Consider the following 20,986-nt stretch of genomic DNA (forward strand, 5'->3'; position numbering starts at 1 on the left):
GATGTGTACGTGATTTTCAACCTCTCATAATATTTTGAATAGCGATTTCTCCACGTAGCGTCTGTTGATGAAAATAAAAGACTTTTATTTTGAAACCTACACTCACTTTCAGAAAGAAGTCGAGCTCTCTGTCCATTTTGGCGAAGTGCACTTGCCTTATTTACCTTTCTCGACGAACTAAACTTGACTCGGAGGTTTCCATAAATGACTGAATTACTCCCAACAGTTTTAACCGTGTGATATTGCAGGTCGCCATCGCGTACTGGTCTCAAAAATTAAGATTTAGTAGTGTTTCTCGTGTTGACAGTTTCCTGGCCCTGGCTTGGATTAGCCGGGGACCAGGCCAGGGTTAACTTACTGAATCTAGCTAGGTTAACTTAGCTGGCTGAGTGGCCGGTTAACATTATAGCTACAGTTAATATTTATTTTATTTCTAAAAGATCGTGAGAAAGGTTTAGGAGGTCAGCTATGGCGGTTGTCAGCGAAGGCGGGCTTAAAAAGTCGCTGAAGGTAAGCAGTTGAGTGGTTTTATTTATTTGTTTACGATATATGGTGAATGATTTTGAGTCAGGTAGCTAGCTAGCCAGCCTTGTTAGCTAGCCTGCGAACTATTTAATAGCTTCACCAACCCTGACCCAACATTAAATAAGCTATCCTGGTAACAGTTTATAGCAGTTTACAACGCCATTTGTTATATATACAGTATAGCGATAGAGCGCCATTAGTAGATGTTTAAGTGAAAATTACAACGACGTATGAAAACTGTATCCGGTAGTTCAACCATCAGAGACCCTCAGCTACAACATTTCAACAATACTCTAATACTCTATGCATAGTTCTGAATTAAATGTCACTAAAACTGCCCATTTCAACAGTTCATACTCTGTACTGTATTACAGCATCATTTGTGGTATAAAGTAAAATAATAATAATAACAATATTCTGAATTTTAAGGCATTTCAAAATCACATTTGCAGTCTGTTAGCAATCTGACAAGTAACGAGAACTAACTATCTGAGTTTCGATTAGTGACACAATAGTAACACACATATAAGCTAAAGATGTACATTCACACATTTGAGGCATTTTTGTGAACGTTGCAAAAATGAGCCATGCACCACTTTTTAGCATTATTCACACATTTCGTCTATTACAATCAGTGGGTAAAGCAGACCTGATTCACTTCTTTAGTTAATTAGCCAGCAGGCTCTTAATAAGAGGAATAAGGTGTTTGGGGGCAGGAACTACAAGAGACTTCATGGTTTTTGTGCAGACTTCCCTATTGTATTTATAGCGTAAAGCTGCTATCGGAGCAGAAAAATAACTTTACAGGCGAAGGAAAAAAAAACATACTTTTAATGTAAGTCAGTGTAACCAAACTATTTTTTCCAAGTCATTTTGGGCCGTTTCTTTTGGTCCATTCATCATGAAATTTACACACAATGTAAAGGGCAACAGATGTTTTTTAAATCATGTCGAAAACTAAAAAAATGTTTTATTCCGAGAGCAGCGATATAAATTCATGCTACGTGTAAAATAAAGCACGTTGTTGCTGTTGGAACAAAGCATTGCATACAGTTCATGTAGTTTTTCATCATTGCTGTAATAAAAAAAAAAAACTTTTACATTTTGTGACAATTTCATGACAATTAGACCAACATAAATGGTCCAAAATTGTTTGTAATAAAACATCTTTACATTAACTTGCATTGAATTAATGTTGTTGTTTTTTTTTGAAGTTTTTAAGTTGCCATTTTGGAGATACAAGGTTTTGTTCTGACAGCGACAGTATATTAGTCTTTGTGTGTTATAGGCTCACTAATTTTGGATTAAATTAAACTTTGATAAGATCACAGTGAGAAAATGTTGTCACTTAAAAAATCAGTGGTTGCAATTTTGCAACATTTCCCCAAAATACACTCCAAAGTGAAATATGTAAAAACTTCATACTTTTTCACTGGTTGATTTTCTCCTAAAAACAGTTTAAAAGGGAAAATATACATCAAAAGAATCCATACTTGGGTCCCTGATGGTCAACCTAGTAACGTGAGCTTTTGAACTCCTTAACATTACTGTGTTTATTTGCTAACACTGGTGCATAAGCAGGACAGAAAGCATTTTTGCTATATGTATAATTTATATGGTGATTATCCTTAATCACTGTAAATAACCCCCTTTTCATTCTGCCTACTTTTGTTCACTATTCAGCAATATAAATACCGTGACCTCACTGTTCGTGAGATAACAAATGTCATCTTGCAGTACAAAGACTTAAAGCCTATGATGGATTCTTATGGTAAGTTCTGTTCTATTTTCCATCATATACTATCACACATCAGATTATTAGAGACAGCTTACTTTTACTTTCTGGCCACTTTATGAAATCCATATATATGGGTGTACAATTACAGACTGTAGCCTGTAGATTTGTAGAGTTCATCAGCCACACCATGCCCAATTAATCATTGGTGAGTGTCTGACCACAGGACTGCTGTTTACCTGGTTATCAACTGAATATTGCTGGGAAGGTAGTGGATGTGACGCTGGTGTAACGCGCTGTGACAAATTAGCTGTAGTTTAAATGCACTTTTGTGTCACTGGGAGTTTGAGAGGGGTCCACCAAAAGAAAATATCCAGCCAAAAGTGCATCTGCTGTCAGAAACTGACCACAGATTGCAAAGGGGCAGCTGACACAAATTATGCGTGGCAGTAGATGGGTTATAGTCTCTACTGTCCACCAGATGGACTCACAAGATAGGGGTTTCGGAAGTGGCTAGTAGAGTATTGTATTGGGTATGATGGTTTTAGAAGGGTTAAATCTGTTTTTGTCTGTGCAAACACTATATAACATTAGAATATATGTTTTTTTGTATTTAAAAGGATTTTGATAATATGCATACAGTTAAAGATACAATTGATTACAGTTAGAAGAACACAGATTTGGTTGTGGATTTCTTGATTCACTGCAGTCATTGAATAGATTTGTTAAATTCCATTTAATTTAATGAAGGTTTGATTAGCTGAAGCAGGTATATGACGCTAACTGTAAATACTGGACCTTCTCAAGGAGAATTTTCAAAATGGTTAAGCTAACACCTAAAACCACAGTGTATTGCTTATTCGTTTATTTGTGTATTACTAATGTTAGTGTTTTTTGTGTGCAGATGTGCTTACTGCCCAAATTAATAGCTTTACATATTTTCTGAGTTGCTTAAAACTTTTACAAAAGCAGGATACTTAGGGCTGGTGTGATGAGAGAGATATTTAGAACCTAAGGTTAAGGAATCATATTTTTGTGCTTTTTTTCCCCGATAGTGTTCAATGATGGATCATCAAGGGAGTTAATGAGTCTAACGGGGACAGTACCAGTAAGCTATAGAGGTATGAATGCAAGCTTTTCTTGTATGTTTTGGCATTTGGTACACATTTTGGCATTTTTACTCAATTTAACTTAATAATTAAAGAAATACAGACTGTATTCTCTCCTTAAGGTTTTCTTTACATCTCTCTTCATAGGAAATGTGTATAATATCCCTGTGTGTCTATGGCTGTTGGATACGTATCCCTACAACCCTCCCATTTGTTTTGTAAAACCTACCAGTGCGATGATGATCAAGACTGGGAAACACATTGATGCCAATGGCAAGATCTACCTGCCCTATCTACATGAATGGAAGCATGTAAGACACAGTCTGTAGAGCTGATTCATTAATGCCCAAAGTGTTTTTGCTTGTGTTGAATACACAACTAATTTTACACATTTATCTGTGCAGTCATAGGCAAAAGTTTGGCCACCCTTGGACAAGTTTTGATTTTTTAAGTGAAAATGAGTTAACACATCCTCTACAGAGAACACACTTCTGCACATTTTAATGCACAATTACTGTTTATTTGCATTATTTAAAATATTGGGAGGGTAATTTGGGCTGTGCAAAAATAAATAGCATAAAATAGCAAAGAACTTGGGAATTTCATCATTTATGGTACATAATATCATTTAAAGATTCAGGGAATCCGGGGAAATCTTTGTATGCAAGGGATAAGACCGAAAACCCTTGGGCCCTCAGGTGGCGCTGCATTAAAAACATATACAATTATGTAGGGGAAATCACTGCATAGGCTCAGGAACACTTCCAAAAGCTCATTGCTGCATCCACAGATGCAAGGTAAAACTCTACCTATCAAAGATGAAACCATGTATAAACAGGATCCGGAAACGGTGCCAGAGCTCATTTAAGATGGACTGAGAGGAAGTGGAAAAATTTGAAATTCTTTTTGGCGATCATGAATTCCGCATCCTCTGGGCTACAGAGAAGAGGGACTATCTGGCTTGTTTTCAGCGCACAGTTCAAAAGTTAGCATCCAGACCTGTCATCCATTAAAAACATTGGGCTCATTATGACATGAAAAATATGACAAAGAGAACCCCGAACTGCTGAGCAGCTGAAATCTTATATGAAGCAAGAATAGGAAAACAATTAACTTTCAGAACTCCACGCTCCACTCTTACGCTTATAGAGTGTTGTTAAAAGAAGAGGTAATGCAACACAGTGGTAATCATGCCCCTGTCCCAACTTTTTTGAAATGCGTTGCTGCCATCAAATTCAAAATGCACATATAATGTTCAGAAAACAGCATTACTCAGTTTTAATATTTGATATGCGGTCTTTTACTACTTTCAGTTAAATATAAGGTTTAAATTAATTGCAAATTATTGCATTCTGGTTTTACTACATTTTGCACAGCTTTTTTGGAAACGAGATTATGAGCTTGTTTGCTGTAGAGAGTGTTTTATCTTTTCACTTGTTTTGATTTGACCAGGGGTTTTCAAACTTTTATAAGCAGTGTTGGTTTAAAGGGAACAAACAAACAAAATAGATTTATGGTGAAATTTAAGTATTTGCTGTTGGTTAAAATTACTTTTAAAACATATATCTGAGTCATCAGACACTAGTTTGCTGATTGGTTAACCAGTAGCCCTGGGGGTGGGACAGGAGTCAAACACCACTTTACCAGAACCATTTGATTTTGCAGTAGTTCTGGAATGGTTCAGTGAGCGGCTGCTTGAGCATGTGCAACGTTACACATGTTCAAATGACTTACCTTCAAAATATTATAAAAGCAGTGAACTGGTTATTGATTCTTGCAGAGAAAGTTAGGAACACCAGACACCTGTATGAATGTCTGCACGTGGTGGCTGTGCATATTCACAGATACACAGTGGATATCATTTAGGATCCTCTCTGCCTTTCTGTAAAAGGAAATTTTGCAAAATTTCTGCATAACTCAATCATTAAGATGTAAACAAAGTAATTCAATGTGATTTGAATGATGAATTGTAGAGAAACGCACCGATTTCTTTGCAGTGGTGGTAATAGGAGCCAAAGTTGTGATGTGTACAGTGCAAATATGGGCATTTTATTTGCTATGCAAAATGACTGGCAAATTTGCATATGTCATCTGAGTTTTGTTTCTAATGTTGATGGTAAAACGGTGATAACAGTGAAGACTATTTTGTCAGAAAAAAAAAAAAATTAGGCCAGAACCTTTTCAAAATTATTATTAAACAATGTCTCAGGCATCAGGTAGTGTATCTGTGACTAATGCTATAACATTCTGTGAAGGAGCTTTTAGTGGTGTCAAACTCTTCAGATGTCTGTTTCTAATCACCATCACTATGAACAGTTCTGACTCAGTAAGTTTCTGTAGAATTTTCCCATCAAACCACTATGAATGACCTTGTTTAGATCTTAACCATTTAATTATTGAGAAAGTTTGAAAAAATGGATGGAATTCCATTTTAACACTAATTAGAATGGTGAAAACTGTTTATGGTTTTGGTAAACATAAACTTGAATAAACACTCTTGGTAGCTTGATTTGTTCTCATGTACATTTTCTGTGTGTGCATGTTACCATCCAGCCTCAGTCTGACCTGTATGGCCTGATCCAGGTGATGATTGTTGTTTTTGGAGAAGAGCCTCCTGTGTTCTCAAGGCCCACGACTCAGCCCCCTTATCAGGCCTTCCAGGCCACTGGGCCCCCAAATCGTAAGACCCTTCCATATGTTTGAAAACCACATACACGTTATATTTGGAAGCTATATTTATGTGTTTATATCAGTATTGATGAAATTTAGTAAAATGCATCTATTCTTGAAAAGGAAATCTCCCCTTTAGAGAGACCTAACATGTTAAAGTCTGTCCTTGCATTGTAATGTCTGTGAAAAACGAGCAGACTGTATATGAGTGAGCCGTGTAACGCCTGCTTTGGACTGTAGATGTCTCTCATCAACTATGAATGGTGCTGTATTTGAATTATCTTCTCCTTTCTAATCCAGAGTCCTACATGCCTGGCATGCCTGCTGTATCTGCCTATGGGCCAAACCCAAATCCATGGTATTGCATCTTTCAAATCACAAGATATAGACGAAAATCACAGAAAGATTGTGTACAACACAGTACATGTCTATTTCTGTTTTCCTAAACAAAATTTTAGATAGGTTTGTAATGTGCAAGTGTGTTCTTTGTGTAATATATGCATTTTGTCTTCTATAGTGGTTACCCAGGCTATCCTTATCCTGGAGGGACTACTTATCCTGCTGCAGGGGGTCCTGCACACTACCCTTCCCAGCCTCAAGTCACTACTGTAGGTAGGTTATAGTGCCCTGATGGATTCTGGGATTTGTAGTGCATTGAATACAGTATGTTTAAAGCTGGGTAAAAATAAATGGACCGGACCAGATCAGACCAGAACACACATACAGATTTCTTCTACACAAATAGGCAAAATATGTTGTTGGAATGTATTTATAGTTTCTGATAAGAATCTGAAGCAGGATTCTCGCAAAGCAGCATAAGATATTTAATAGGATGGATTTATTCCTGTTCCCAGTTCCACTCCTTACAACATCTTTAATACCATATTTATAGGGTGGTGGGTGCTTGTTTTGCAGCGCAATAGAGTGCATTATGCAGTCTTGTACCAGTAAATCAAACCTATGTGCTGAGTTTGAGACTCGCTGATCTTAGAACAATGTCCACATACAGTCAGCAGAGAGATGAGGCTGCGTTAATGTTAGAGGTGATGGTACGAAAGTATGTCATTCATGCCACTGACCTTTCCCTGCCACTGACCTCTGACCTTCAGTTTGGGTCCACACCTTTTCATTGTGACCTCGGTGGAGTGCTCAGAAAGTTCAAGCCTGTAACCGGACTCAGGGGTAGAAAAGGTCAAAGATATGGGTGGATGTAGTTTAAAAGTGCTAACATGTAGCCCCATGACTCGTGAGCACCTATATTTAGAGTGCATGGATTGGGCTGGGAGTAGGATAAGGTTCCATGCAGAGCTTTCCAGTGTGGCATTGAAATTAACCATGACATTCACACTGCTGACCAGAGGCTGGCAGTCTGGACAGCCAGTGCAAAGTTGTATAGTGCAGACATGCTACAGTAGCGCTGTATGAGACACACAGTTTGTAAATGTTCTGCATTAGTTCGCATTTAGGACTAATGTCAGCAGACAAGTGGATGATGAGTATAGCAGAAGACACAGTAAATACAGACAATGGACTGTTCAACACACTATACAATAAACTATACATTAATCATTAAGCACAGGACAACAGTGCAAACAATAGACAATAAGACAGAGAAACAAATATATAAGCCTTGGCAGCAAGTACTATTGTAGGTGTCTTACTCAGCAGTGTGAACTGTAGATAAAGTTGGGGAGCCTATGTTGTAGAACATGTTGTATTATACCTGCAAAACTTATTGATTTCTCTAAATTAAAGTTACTTCATCACCTAACCACCTACAATGCAACTTCAGTACATATTTCAGAAATATCTTCTTGTAGATTTATTCAGAGCCATCAGTTGAAGCTAACATAACACAAACAGCAGCATCAAATCAGGGTTTAGCCATCTTCCCTCGCTCTCTCTCAAGGGCCGAGTCGGGACGCCACTATTGGGGAGGACACTATTCGTGCCTCACTCATCTCAGCTGTGAGTGATAAGCTGCGCTGGAGGATGAAGGAGGAGATGGATCGAGCTCAGGCCGAGCTGGATGCTCTCAAGCGTACAGAGGAGGACCTGAAGAAAGGCCACCAGAAGTTGGAGGAGATGGTGTCTCACCTTGACCAGGAAGTGGTGAGAGTGCAGCTACCAGTAGTCTGAGCAGTTATTTCAGAAAAAGATGCACAATCTTTCGGGTCGAGTTTTGTCTTTCGAACACTCAAGGCCATGTATTATCACAAAGAATATTTCTGCCTGTGATTTTGCATTCTTTTCGAGGGTCATTTTGCTTTCATTCGGCTTTTAAACAACCTTACAAGTAATGAGGAGATGGAAAGGTAGAATCTCTAAATATATATATCGTATCTTTTTTTTCCATATTGGATGTTTTTCACTGCCACAAAGGTAGTTCTACCACAAACTTGGAATAAAAAAATATTGTTCTTATTACTTGGCACCTGGTGATCAGTGGAATAATAAGGGTGGGGTAAAAAAAATCATATCATGTATAACAACACGGGTAGAAGAATACTTTCCAGCCAATCAAATTATGTCACCGTGGTGATGAGATGATAGCATTACTGGACTAGTCTTGGTGTTCCTGCTGATGCCATTAGCTGCTATTTTATATTATAATGAACGGGTACACCTGGACAGTTATGAGCGTTTTGTTCTGCCGTTCTCTGCCGTTGCCGTGGAGTTTTCCATCACTGCTTCTTTTAATAATATGGAACATCTGCTTTGCCATCATCCACTACTGTGATAATGTAAACACAGTATAACTGTTGTATGATAATGTTTTTTCTTTTTTCAGGCTGAAGTGGACAGGAATATTGATCTCCTAAAGAAGAAAGACGAAGAACTCACAGAAGCTCTGGAGAAGATGGAGAACCAGTCAGAGAACAATGACATTGATGATGTCATTGTTCCCACAGCACCACTTTATAAGCAGATCCTGAACCTGTACGCAGAGGAAAACGCCATCGAGGATACCATCTTCTACCTTGGGGAGGCTCTTCGCAGAGGCGTCATCGACCTGGAGGTCTTTCTCAAGGTGGTACTCCTCTTTCTTACTTTACCTCATCTTTTTCATTTTTGGGTCACTGGACCATCTGATTTCTTTGCAGTTTTCTTCTCCCTAGAACCTTTAGACTTCACATTTATTCTGTGTGGGAGCTTCCTGGCCTGAACACTGCCTGACCTGTTTTTCCTTTATTACAGCATGTGCGCCTGCTGTCCCGCAAACAGTTCCAGCTGCGAGCGCTCATGCAGAAAGCCCGAAAGACTGCTGGACTCAGTGACCTCTACTGACCCCACTGCCAACTGATCTCCTTTGTTCCTTCTTCATTTTTACACCTCACACCTTCATCTGTCTGTCTGCATAGCTCTCATCAACATTCTCTTTACCTTTTGACTGTTCTTTCTCCTCACTGGATTCTGGAAAACAGCACATGATGTCATTGTGTCCTTCAGGATGACAAGGCACTAGATTTTCTGTGTTGATATCAGATGAAATTTTATAATCAGGAACGAAGCACAACAGTGATTAATACTTCAGCAGATTGGAGACAAGATCACTGGGGTAAATTTCTGTTTTTTTTTGTATGTAGAACGTTATGTATATCTTATACGGTCTTAGGGCTTCCTCCATCTTAGGATCTGTTGGTACTTCTAGATATTGCAGTGCTTCACATAGCTCATGATAACTGTTATTACCAGTTTCATATCAAAATGTGAAAAATAATGTTTCCTTCAAGACTCACTCCAACATGTAGCCAAGTGAGATACTGCTGAATGACTTCTCCACACTCCATAAAAATTGTGGGACAGGAGGAACTGTCTAACTGAGCTTCTGTATTTCAATAATTTAACTTCACTGTGTCAGACTCACTATTTATGTTTCCCCTGTGCTGTCGTGGGGTCAACCTGCTGTGTTCTGGTTCAGAGTTGTTGCTATAATGGTACAACTTTCTGTCATGTAGCTATTTTAAATTGATTGACTGATATTTCAGGTGGTAAATATTTGGAAAGGCTACAAAAGCATTTACCCTCTAATTTGTATGAGACTGAGTGTAAATTTATGTATGTATGTATGTATGTATGTATGTATGTTTGCATGTACGTGTGTGTGTGCCTGCATGTCTGCTAGAGCTTGAATGATTTCAGCATCATCTTTTGGGTGATAGCTACTTGTTTATTTCTTTAAGTAGGTTTCAAAGGAATTAACAAGAAAAAATGTTTTTGACAAAATACTTGTAAAATAACTCATAGGTCCATTCAGTTTGTTTTTTAATGCACTTTGGGTTGTCTGTTAGGTTTTATTAATTTGAAGGGATCTTTTTATTACAAAGATCATTCATCTTATTGTTTCCTTCTTGTTTTCAGATCTTTAGTCATTAATGTAAGCAGCTAAATAAAAAGCAGGAAGATTTGGTCTTTGTTACTGCTGTGTGAAGTTTATGTTGCGATGTTAATGTAGCACTGAGTGCACTGCTTTACTCATTCTGACATCTCTTAGCATGTTATGCTTGTTTGTTTTTGTCCCTGAACTTAAAGGGTAACCTAGAGGTGAGCAGTATGACGATATTATTATCGTGATCGATTCTGTAATCGTGATATGTTTTTTAAGCATACTGTGGATATTGTAAGAACTTACAGAACACTAACCAAATTCATGTTTTATTATAAAAAGCATCATTAACCCTGTATAGCCGGATGTATTGCAGCCAATTTTGTCTAACAATCATTGTACCAAGAGGTTTTGATAGCTGTTTTTAAAATGTGGCACTATTGGTGCATTTTGTCAGCATGTCAGAATATCATAATATATATCATGTATTGTGAAAATGTATTGTGATATGTTTTTGCCATACTGTCCACCCCTACGGTAACCCTCTGTACACTCGCCTTGGGCCGATAATTGATACTATCGAATGTCATGAAAAATTCAAACAAGTGATGATATTTTGTAAAATATTGGTTAATCATTCTTTTTCTTGTGCTGCATTTTTTTTTATTGCTTTACTTTTACTTAATCAATCCGTTTGTAGAATTATTCTAATCTATGATTAGTTAAAAATGCATATAATAGAAAGCAATACACTAAATACACATTATATACACAGAACATCAGATAATTAACTACACAAATATGTACTTTAAAGACTACATGGAAAGATTGTAATGTAAGCCGGGCAAAGAATGCCAGCATTCCTACATGCCTATGTTGGTATATGCTTCATGCAAATGAGACGAAGAAAACTAGAGTAAATGAGATGAGAGAATAAAATAGACAAGCTTGATCAGAAGAGAGGTGCAAACCAAACAAATACGGACAACTCGGATGGGAATTATATTACCAGGGGAAAATTTAAAGCTGTAGGGTAAGGCTCTGTAGCCCTTATATTTGGTGACTGAATTTGGATCAAGGTGAGATCTTTTATTGCAATAATTCTGCAGACAATAATCATCACACTGTTGCTAAAGTGTTTTTAATGTAATGATTACTGATAAACACTAAAAAATGAAGGAAGGCGACAACTAAGAGCAGTATTTTGTAACCCCCCTTCTACGCTTTATGACCGCCTCACATCACTTTGTCATACTTTCATCATGTTTGTTGAGTCACTGGCTTACCTTGCATTTTTCGCTGCTGTCCATGCACCATTCATTAATCGAAAAGGGCCTCTGTAGAATGACTGCGGACCAGATGTTATTTGGGTGGTGGGCCTCAGCACAGCAGTCACTCTGACATGGTAGGGGCTGTGGCACTGGTATAAGTGAACTGGTTACAGTGGTGTGGTGAAGTGGTGAAGGTGTCTCACTGCTAGATTCTATATCGTCTACCACCCAAAAATATCCAGCCAAGAGCAGCTCTGTGGTCAGAAACTGACCATTGATGAAGGGCTAGAGCAGGGGAGCCCAATCCTGGTCCTGGAGATCTACCACCCTGCAGAGTTTAGCTCTAACCCTAATCTAACACCTGATCCAGGTAATCAAGGCCTGGACCAAAGGGAATCGGAATATCACAGGCAGGTATGTGGAACCTGAACTCTCCAGGGTGGCACATCTTCAGGATCAGGACTGGGCAAACCGGGGCTAGAGAAAGACTAATATATTACATTTACAGCATTTGGCTGACGCTTTTATCCAGAGTGACTTTTGAAAAACAATTTGATTGTTTTTACAGAAGTAAGTTAAGGTAGTGTTAGGGATCTTGTCCAAGGACTCTAATTGGCATAGTGTGGGGGATCCAACCCCAGTCTGCAGGGTGGAGGGCTGAGGTGTTACCTACTACACTACACCAACCACACTTATGAAAATGGTGTGTCAACATATGTGCTACATTCTCTAAAGCCCAGTCCTAAATCAAGCCATTGTGGTCCTGCAGTCTACACTTGCACAGGTGTGGCAGATGGGAATTGGAACCAGGAATGGACCTGGAATGAAGGCATATTTCCAGGATCAGCGTTGGTGACCAATGACCCAGGTAGGTGGGCCTCATACAATCATTTTGTCAACCAATTAAATCTTTTATCATGTGTTGGACTGCAGTTTTATAAACGCTACGCTGTGCTTCTGTGCAATCAGCTCTTCTTTCCACTCACTATAAAATTCTTTCAGGCTCTGGCGCACACAAAAGATGGAAACAAAAGCATGAATTTTGTTTAGTCAACCTTTATTTGGAGGTGGAGTGAGGTGGAGTGATTCTGTCTGCTCTGACACTCTGACCACATTAAGCTCTGTGTCTGAGCAAAATGCCACTAGGAGCGTTTTGGTAGGAGCCAAGCTCAGTTCACAAATAAAAATACAAAAATAACCTTTCTAGCTGATACATAAGGTGTACAGATATACATATCACAAGTAGGTGTGACTTGTCACTTAAACTGACAGATATCAAATAATACATCTAATTTCACAATTATGTTGCCAGAAGCTGCAGTGAGCCACAACAAAATTCCATTTGGTTCTCCTTCAGGTTATTTGTTCCACATTCAGTTTGAACCAAATGAGACAAAAAGCTGTCAACAGTTCCAGTTGACCCTGTTTTTGTATTACTGAGCTGAGAGGGGCTTGTCTATGGCAATAAAGATTCGCCTCAGTGCACTTGGGGTTGATTTTGCTTACAGAAATGTATGCCTTGATCCAGGTCACTGGCTGGTTTGATATGATGTTTAGCTTTGGTTCAACAGGATGTTGGTCTTGATAACTGACTGTTTTTGCATTAGGAACAAAATGGTACGGAATGCTTGTTGAGCTCAGAATACAAATACCAAACAGAGACCAAACTGTCCTGATCATAAATAGGTTTCTTTCCTTTGTTGTTTTGAAAAATACAGAGGAAGACGAGAAGCGCAAACATATATGCACACTGACACTCAACTTTACAAAGGCCATATAGCATGTAAAGACTACATAAATATATGCTCCTCTGAAGCTATAGTGAGGAGTGTTAAGGTCTATGGGTCTGAGGTCTGCTTCAAGACATCTCATGAGGATAAATGAAAGGGGAGGGATGGACTATGTAGAGAGTGGGTGTCAGGGAAGGTGAGGTTAGGGAGCCACTTTTGAGGTTTGCCTTGAGAGACTGGAGGCTATATTTTGGAGGGGGGCGTGGTTCATAAGGTCAGCTCCTTCTGCACCCCCCACAGTGTCTCAGCACTCTTCACCAGCTGCTTCTCCTCCTCAGGCTTCAGGGTCATGTGCACCACATCAGTCAGGCCGCTGCTGCCCAGGATGCAGGGGACGCTCAGGAAGACTTCATCGTTCACTCCATGCATTCCCTGGAAAAACAGGGCAAGAAATGAAAAATGTGTGTCAAACCACTGTTCATTAACGCTGAGTTTGCATGTTGTAGAGGATGTTTATGTTGTGCACTTTTGTATTGTATATTGTATTAATTTCTGTGTAGCAATACAGGGCTTATTAACCAATCGTGGTAGCCGTACCACATAGTTACCAATTGCATGCAAGCAAAGTAGTTCATATCAAATCAGCAGCAGCTTTTTACTGTGGGTCACTGTGTATTGTGGGTGTTGTCACTTGAAAAAGGTATGGATGCAAAGTTCAAAGGCTGGCGAAGAGACAAACGCCATAAATTGTGGCATAAAAATAAATGTTGTCAGGTGCAGATAGAAGAAAAAGGGCAACAGCTTGTTCAAAGATAATTGTTCGTATAGAAGAACTGAAGGGTAGTGCTGACAATTATAGGTATAGCATAGTATACAGTATTGTATAATGCTCATTGCTGTAGTGTAGTGGGTAATACTCAGGTTTATTATTTAGCAACTACACAGACTTTAATGCAGACTGGTTGAGCTATTCTTAGATTAAGTGTATAATAAGTGTATAATAACCTGGCCATTTAAGGAGTTAATAGTGATGATTAGTAGGCTTGAGGAAATTGAGCAGATGGAGGAAACTCTCACCTTGACCAGAGTGGACACTGGGTGACACTTGTGCATGTTCTTCAGGATGCTTTCACACAGGTCAGCCACGGACATTCCGATAGCCCAGGAGGTGTATCCCTTCAGCTTAATAACCTCATATGCACTGTCAATGCAGACAGAGCAAACAAAACACATTGAGGTTCTAAGTCTGTATTTAAAATGCTTTCATCTAAGTGGTGCTTTATGGCTAAATGAATACAAAAGTAGTCCCCATTAATGAAGGACACCTGAGTGGCTGATCAAGTCAGCTTTTCAGTTTTCAGCAGCATATAATAGATTAACCTGTGCCAGGTGCACTATTTCATTATCTGGTCACAAAGCTGTTACATGAATTCAGCACGCTGTATTACTTGGCCAGGAGTGCATATGTTCACGTGCTCTTCTATCTCCCACGGAACCATCTAGGCGCTTTTATCTTAGATAATAGAAGGTAGACACCTATTCCTAGGCAAACTATTTTCAACTTGTCTCAAAGTCGGTAGTTTTGTCAGCTTAAGATGATCAAGTTGATGGCGCACTCCTCACCTGTCAACCACCATCTTGTGGACGCTCTTCCAGTCCTCCTTGTCCTTCTCTGTGCCAATGTCTGGGTTCAGGCCCTGCAGGGAAACCCCAGCTACATTCACACCACTCCAGACAGGCACTGCAAGAGACACACATTAAAGGCCAAAGGTTTTTAGAATTGCAATTTATAGATCTGATTACACTTAAAAAAATTAATAATACCAGCATATTATTCTGTGACACACTGAAATGTGTATATAAGTCAATTTGTATAACAATTGTAATTTTTTTTTATTAAGAACAATACATTTTTAATTGTACATAAGCTGAGCAGACGTGATATAAAAGGTTCAATTTAAAGAGTTTAGGTTCTCACCACTGGAGTCACCATGCTCTCCGATCACCCAGCCGTGGCAGCTGGAGGGGTGCAGGCCCAATTTTTCGCCCATAAGGAAGCGGAAACGAGCAGAGTCGAGGTTAGTGCCACTTCCAATCACACGATTCCTTGGAAGGCCACTCAGCTTCCAGGCCACATAGGTCAGGATGTCGACTGCACAGAATACAGTTCATTATTTCACTAAGGTTAAAGAATTCACATAGCTAAAGAATTATAACAAGTGAGAAGCATCTTGGTAAAGTATTAGCTGTCCTGCTAAAATAATGTCTTTTGACCTAATTCTGCTCTAAATAGGCCAACAAATAGGAGCTTTGCTGGAAATGTGTGCTAACCTGGGTTGGACACCACCAGGATGATGCAGTTGGGACTGTACTTTACAATGTTGGGGATGATAAACTTGAAGATGTTGACGTTCCTCTGCACCAGGTTCAGCCTGCTCTCACCCTCCTGCTGACGAGCCCCAGCGGTCACCACCACCAACCTGGAGTTAGCAGTCACGCTGTAGTCTGGAGCACATGCCGAAAAGACTCACAGTGAGACATTCATGTTTAGCCAGAGGCAGTTCTTACCTTGAGATGTTAATCCGTAACTAAAGGTGTGACTATTAGTTGCTTGTCACTTAATTCGGCATCAAGAAACACTTTGTTATCTCCCAACTAGATACAAGTAAACACTGCATCATACACACAGCCTGTGTTTACCATGCAGTAGTAAACAAGACAATTCTAAATTACAATACATTAAGCACAAAACATTGCAAACAGGGCTCAATAGCAAAGAAACATCAAAAACCTTCTCTCAGAGGTTTCCCTCACCTTTATCAGCCACAATCTTGTGTGTCTTGAGGAAAAGACTGCCATGCTGCAGGTCCATAGCCTCACCCTTCAGCTTATCCTCCATCACATCAACCAGAGCCAGCTCATCAGCCAGGTCCTGGAAAAAATCACACATTTTCTGTCAAGCCTATGAGCAAGGCTCAGATAAATCTTACACCACAACAAAGGAGTTTGACTGAACCGCAGTTCAAGATACTTTACACAGCAACATAGGAGTCTGAACTGGGCCACTGACCAAGAGAGTTTACACAGCAGCGTAGGAGCCCACCTGGGCTGTTAGCCAAGAGAGTTTCTACTATGAAGTAAGAGTTTGACCGGCCTGCTGGCTGAGAGAGTTTACACCACAATGTAAAAGACTGACTGGATCAGGGGTTTTTACACTGCGACTTAGGAGTTTGACTGGGCCGCTGGCCTAGAGAGTTTAAATCACGGCGTAAGAGGCAGACTGAGCCGCCAGCCAAAAGACTTTACATTGTGGCGGCAGAGTGTGATGGGGCTGCTGGCTGAGTGAGTTTACATTGTAGCAGCAGAGCTTGACTGGACAACTGGTCGAAAGACTTTGCATTGAGGTGAAGGAGTTTAACTGGGTTGCGGCCCTGGAGACTTTAAATTGCTGCATGGGAGTTTAACTGGGCCTTAGGCTGACTGAATTTGACTGTTCATGGAATTTGATTGCACTGCTGGCTGAGAGACTTTTTGACCGTTCTGACAGGGAAGTTTGACCGGGCCGCAAACTGAGAGACCTCAAAACACCCAGGGGAGTTTAGCCCACTGGCTGAGAGACATGATATCAGCTTAGGGAAGTACTGCTGGTGAGGAGGTTGTACGTGGTTAGCTGTTGATTATTTGTTTTTGCTATAACTGTGAAGCAAGCTTGAGTTTGAGAAAGGCGCTAAATAAATAGCTATTATTATTAAGTGCTATATTTGATTTAAAGTTATTAATAAATGCTGAAAAAGGTCATATTTTGAAAATGACATGCTCTCAATGTCACACCCTGTGACAGATATTAGGTGTGAGGCCATGGCTGAGCAATTTACTCTGAACAATGCATGTTGACAAAGGGAAAGTGACAAGTAGAATCTTGTGGATTTGCTTAAGCTTGACCTCTGGGGATAAAAGTTGACTGTTGAGCTCCAGACTCTTCCCTCTCATTCAGAAAGCTCAGCGAATAGCTTAAGGTCAGCTTAAAGTCAAACCTGTTGCCTAACATGTACTCCAGGCATTTTCCTTTATTTTACACAGTGAAAGGTGAAAACCTGGAGAATTAAGATTCTCTCAAAGATTATTAAAATCTGAAAGCAAACAGTTACAATTAATTTACAGTCAGAGGTAACAGGAGTGGTTTGTGCAGTGTGGCTTTCAGCCAGCTCCTCTCTGCTTCACTAAGCAGTCATGGAGGTGGAATGTCTCTGGACCATCTGACCCTACTCATGGTTGTCTGACCTGATTCTGTCAAGAGCAGCGATCAAAGTGACCAAGACAATCATCTGTACAGCTCCTAACACCACTGGACTTCTGAGCCATGCTTACAAAAGTTCCTGAAATCTCTCAGAAATGGAATAAAAACACTCTACCAATATTGTTCCGTTGAATACGTTATTCAAACATCAGTTTTTAAAAACAATTCTTTATACTATTTTAGAAGCGTAATGCCATTGGCAATAAATAATAGAAAAATATCAGTTAATATATTCATCATATTTACTAATAATGGTTAATTTGATATAAAATGTTTATTACATAATATGAACTCCATCATCACAGAAACAAGCTCACTCACCTTGAGCAGGATGCTGATGGCGGAGGCCATGCCCACCATGCCAACACCAACCACAGTCACCTTGCTTTTGCTGCCCACTGCCTGCTCAGTGCTCACATGGGCAATCAGCTTCTCCTTGGTGGATGCCATTTTCTGTAGAAGGACACACAGTTGTCTATTAGCAGAGCATTAACAGTTGATCTTTTTCTAATTTTAATTTTACAAGGCTTTTAGGGCCAAGCAATGAACCAAGGGCTTGATTGCAAAAGTGTTGTCATTAATTTAGGGTTATTTATTTGATTTGATTTTTTTAGTGTTCCTGAAGATCTACCTCCCTTCAGGTTTCACCTCCAGCCCTAATGTGCCACATCAGATCCAGCGAATCAAGAACTTCTGAAGATAAGAAGCAGCTGGATCAGATGTGGCACGTAATGGTTGTAGCTGAACCCTACAGGAAATTATATCACCAGGAGCAGAGTTGGTGACCATTGCTTTATTACGGAGTACAGGGTAGTTTGCACATGCGCAGTGCAGTGTATTTTAGCCAGGGAGCTAACTAGAATGCTAATGTTTCCTATCCAGTTCAACATGGTTGGAAACAGTGTCTGACAAGAGATGATGAGTTTTCCACAGCAGTAACTTCAGCCAGCTCTGGTTGCTCCTTTGTTGCCAGTATAGGATGAAGCTATTTTTACTGGCTTGTTAGGTGTGGTCAGTAGAAAAGGTTAAGCATTGGAGATGCTATTTACATCATCTCAGCAGCCCCCTCCAGTGTTGCACGGAGAGAGGCACGTAGATAAGTGGTTTCTGAAGGATAAATACTTAATCAGTCCTCTGCAAGGACACCCACTTACGCACCCTCTCTTAAGCTGCATATCAGGCACTGGAGACCAACATAACCACCAAATATATATATATATATATATATATATATATATATATATATATATATATATATATAGGTTCAACATTATTTACACTATGTGAATATATGGCTTATATTAGGCTAAGTCAACTAATGGGAGAAATGGACTTTAGACAATGGCCTGCTCTAAGTATCTGACTGAGTAAATAACAGCCTTATCTGTCTCCAGACTGTTGTTATAAATTGTCCATCCTTCACTGCTAGAACTGAGGCAATGCCTCACTTATGCAACACTGGAATGATGACATCCAGACAGCTGCACGCGAGAAGCAAATGCCTCGGCTATTTTGAGGTTGTGGATTTAAATATGTGACCTATTTCTTGACGAGCCACAAAATAAATATATATTATATATATATATATATATATATATATATATATATATATACACACACACGTCAGGCTAATGCCCATTTCTATGGCTGAAGGTCAGACACGTTCTGCAGCTAAACGAATCGTCACGAGTAAGAACTACAATGACCATGATTCATTGCGAAAGCATCGCTTGAGGAACCTGCGGCTGATATAAGACCTTGTTTTGTCATGCGGACATTTCTGTGAGCACGTAGGCTCTCAGCATCGTGGGTCCGGTGACACACCTGGTCTGTACGGACCATGCTCATGATCTTGACCAGCTCAACCCCAGAAATGAAAAGGAAAAATAAGGATAGCTACCGGAGAATACGATACTAAACGATAACGACGGGGATGAATTCGGCTTTCTATTCGCCAGCATCTTATTCCAATTTTCCGTTCCACCATAAATGGTACAGCGGGTAAATTATGGCGCCATTTTAAGGTGAAATTTCATTCAACGGAAAATTCGAATAGTTTCCTTTTAACGGAGAATTCGAATAAGAATCTGACGTCATCTTCATATGATACTGTACAATTGCTTCTCGTTTTCGAGGACAGTTGGATTCAGTCAACAGGTGATGTTCCTGAACGAAGGACAGGATAACGGTTTTGGTCACATCACCTTCTAACTGGATGCATGATTACATAACAGAAACAGAGCCAGTAGAAATGGTGCGCAGCCGCAGTGAGGAGCACACAGCCTAAAGGCTTGGCTAGTGTTACCATTAGTCTCTATTTCTGTGACTCCTTTTTTCTCTAGCAGCTGTACAAGAATAAAACCCTTACGAATATGGTAAATGAACCTGATGCTGATCCATCTGATGCATTTTCACTGGAGGTAGGGCTCATCAGCATCGCGTCCTTGGTTTTTGGAGGGCAGAACAAACACATCTCTGCACTGTATTACACTAAACCCATTTGTGCGCTGAATTACTGTAATAAACCTGTTTGTGCACTGTATCACTGCACGCTTCATCACTGTTTCAACTACTGTACAGTTACATTCAGGAATATAGTTATTTCATATTATTACTACTAGCTTACTGATAATACTAATACTAATAATAAATAAACAGCACACAAGCAGTCTGCATAGACTTTACACTGAGGAAACGAAAAAACTGTGCTCGATGATGAATGAATGAATGAATGAATGAATAGCTGTCAGTTGAGTTTCCATACTAACCACACTACGGCCATCTCCCCACTACAGAATATTAAAGTAACCTCACCATGAAGCCCCTCTCACCTGCAGACGGAGAGTAAGTGAGCTGAAGCTGAAATGAAGCTGGGGTCGGAATGTCTAGGGCTGGTCTGCTCTGGTCAGTGCAGTAGGGCTCTTCCGCAGCTGTGCGGATTGCGAGGGGGCGGTGCGCGCGCTTTATGAGGCAGCGTGAGCTCACGACCTACTTTGCATATGAATCAGGCGGGCGTGGTCTCGCGCCTCGTGGTGGAAGTCACGTTCCCGGTAAGGAAACGTCACGGATGTGGTGGAATGACTCAAGTATGGAGCAAGTTTGTCATCTTAAAGGGGTTTTCTGTTACACCCTGTACATTACTATACCAGCACTCTTCACCAGGCTTATAACCACGTGTGGAGCTAAAAGGGGTTTTTAAACTATCTATCTATCTATCTATCTATCTATCTATCTATCTATCTATCTATGGCGTGTTGGTGTGTGTTGTGCTGGTACGAGTGGATCAGACACAGCAGTGCTGCTGGAGTTTTTAAACACTGTC

At 39.9% G+C, this 20,986-nt stretch overlaps 2 protein-coding genes across 2 annotated transcripts; one reads left to right on the forward strand and one right to left on the reverse strand.

Annotated features, from left to right (window-relative positions):
• The first annotated feature begins 30 nt into the window (after positions 1–30).
• Positions 31–10,455, forward strand: tsg101a (tumor susceptibility 101a). Its single transcript, XM_036575776.1, has 10 exons — positions 31–510; positions 2,209–2,296; positions 3,316–3,381; positions 3,517–3,680; positions 5,923–6,049; positions 6,340–6,397; positions 6,557–6,651; positions 7,949–8,151; positions 8,831–9,070; positions 9,238–10,455. Exons 1-10 carry the CDS (start codon positions 469–471, stop codon positions 9,325–9,327), a joined length of 1,173 nt encoding a protein of 390 aa, XP_036431669.1. The 5' UTR covers positions 31–468; the 3' UTR covers positions 9,328–10,455.
• A 2,222-nt stretch (positions 10,456–12,677) lies between these two features.
• Positions 12,678–20,621, reverse strand: ldha (lactate dehydrogenase A4). The gene is made up of 8 exons (XM_036575779.1): positions 20,496–20,621; positions 17,986–18,117; positions 16,182–16,299; positions 15,699–15,872; positions 15,346–15,519; positions 14,991–15,108; positions 14,445–14,568; positions 12,678–13,799 (listed from the first exon to the last, which is right to left on the reverse strand). Exons 2-8 carry the CDS (start codon positions 18,112–18,114, stop codon positions 13,635–13,637), a joined length of 1,002 nt encoding a protein of 333 aa, XP_036431672.1. The 5' UTR covers positions 18,115–18,117; positions 20,496–20,621; the 3' UTR covers positions 12,678–13,634.
• Positions 20,622–20,986: the final 365 nt, after the last annotated feature.

This window comes from Colossoma macropomum, unplaced genomic scaffold (assembly GCF_904425465.1).
Source record: "Colossoma macropomum unplaced genomic scaffold, Colossoma_macropomum, whole genome shotgun sequence".
NCBI classification, from domain to species: domain Eukaryota; kingdom Metazoa; phylum Chordata; class Actinopteri; order Characiformes; family Serrasalmidae; genus Colossoma; species Colossoma macropomum.

Bases quoted from the DNA above. Each gene is read 5' to 3' on its own strand.
- ldha (XM_036575779.1), bottom strand. From the start codon at position 18,114: ATGGCATCCACCAAGGAGAAGCTGATTGCCCATGTGAGCACTGAGCAG. The intron at 15,873-16,181 runs GTGAGGGAAACC...CATGTGCTCCAG, and splicing joins CAAGATTGTGGCTGATAAAG to ACTACAGCGTGACTGCTAAC. The intron at 13,800-14,444 runs GTGAGAGTTTCC...CTGTTTTTCCAG, and splicing joins CAGTGTCCACTCTGGTCAAG to GGAATGCATGGAGTGAACGA.
- tsg101a (XM_036575776.1), top strand. From the start codon at position 469: ATGGCGGTTGTCAGCGAAGGCGGGCTTAAAAAGTCGCTGAAG. The intron at 511-2,208 runs GTAAGCAGTTGA...TTCACTATTCAG, and splicing joins GGCTTAAAAAGTCGCTGAAG to CAATATAAATACCGTGACCT. The intron at 3,681-5,922 runs GTAAGACACAGT...GTTACCATCCAG, and splicing joins ATCTACATGAATGGAAGCAT to CCTCAGTCTGACCTGTATGG.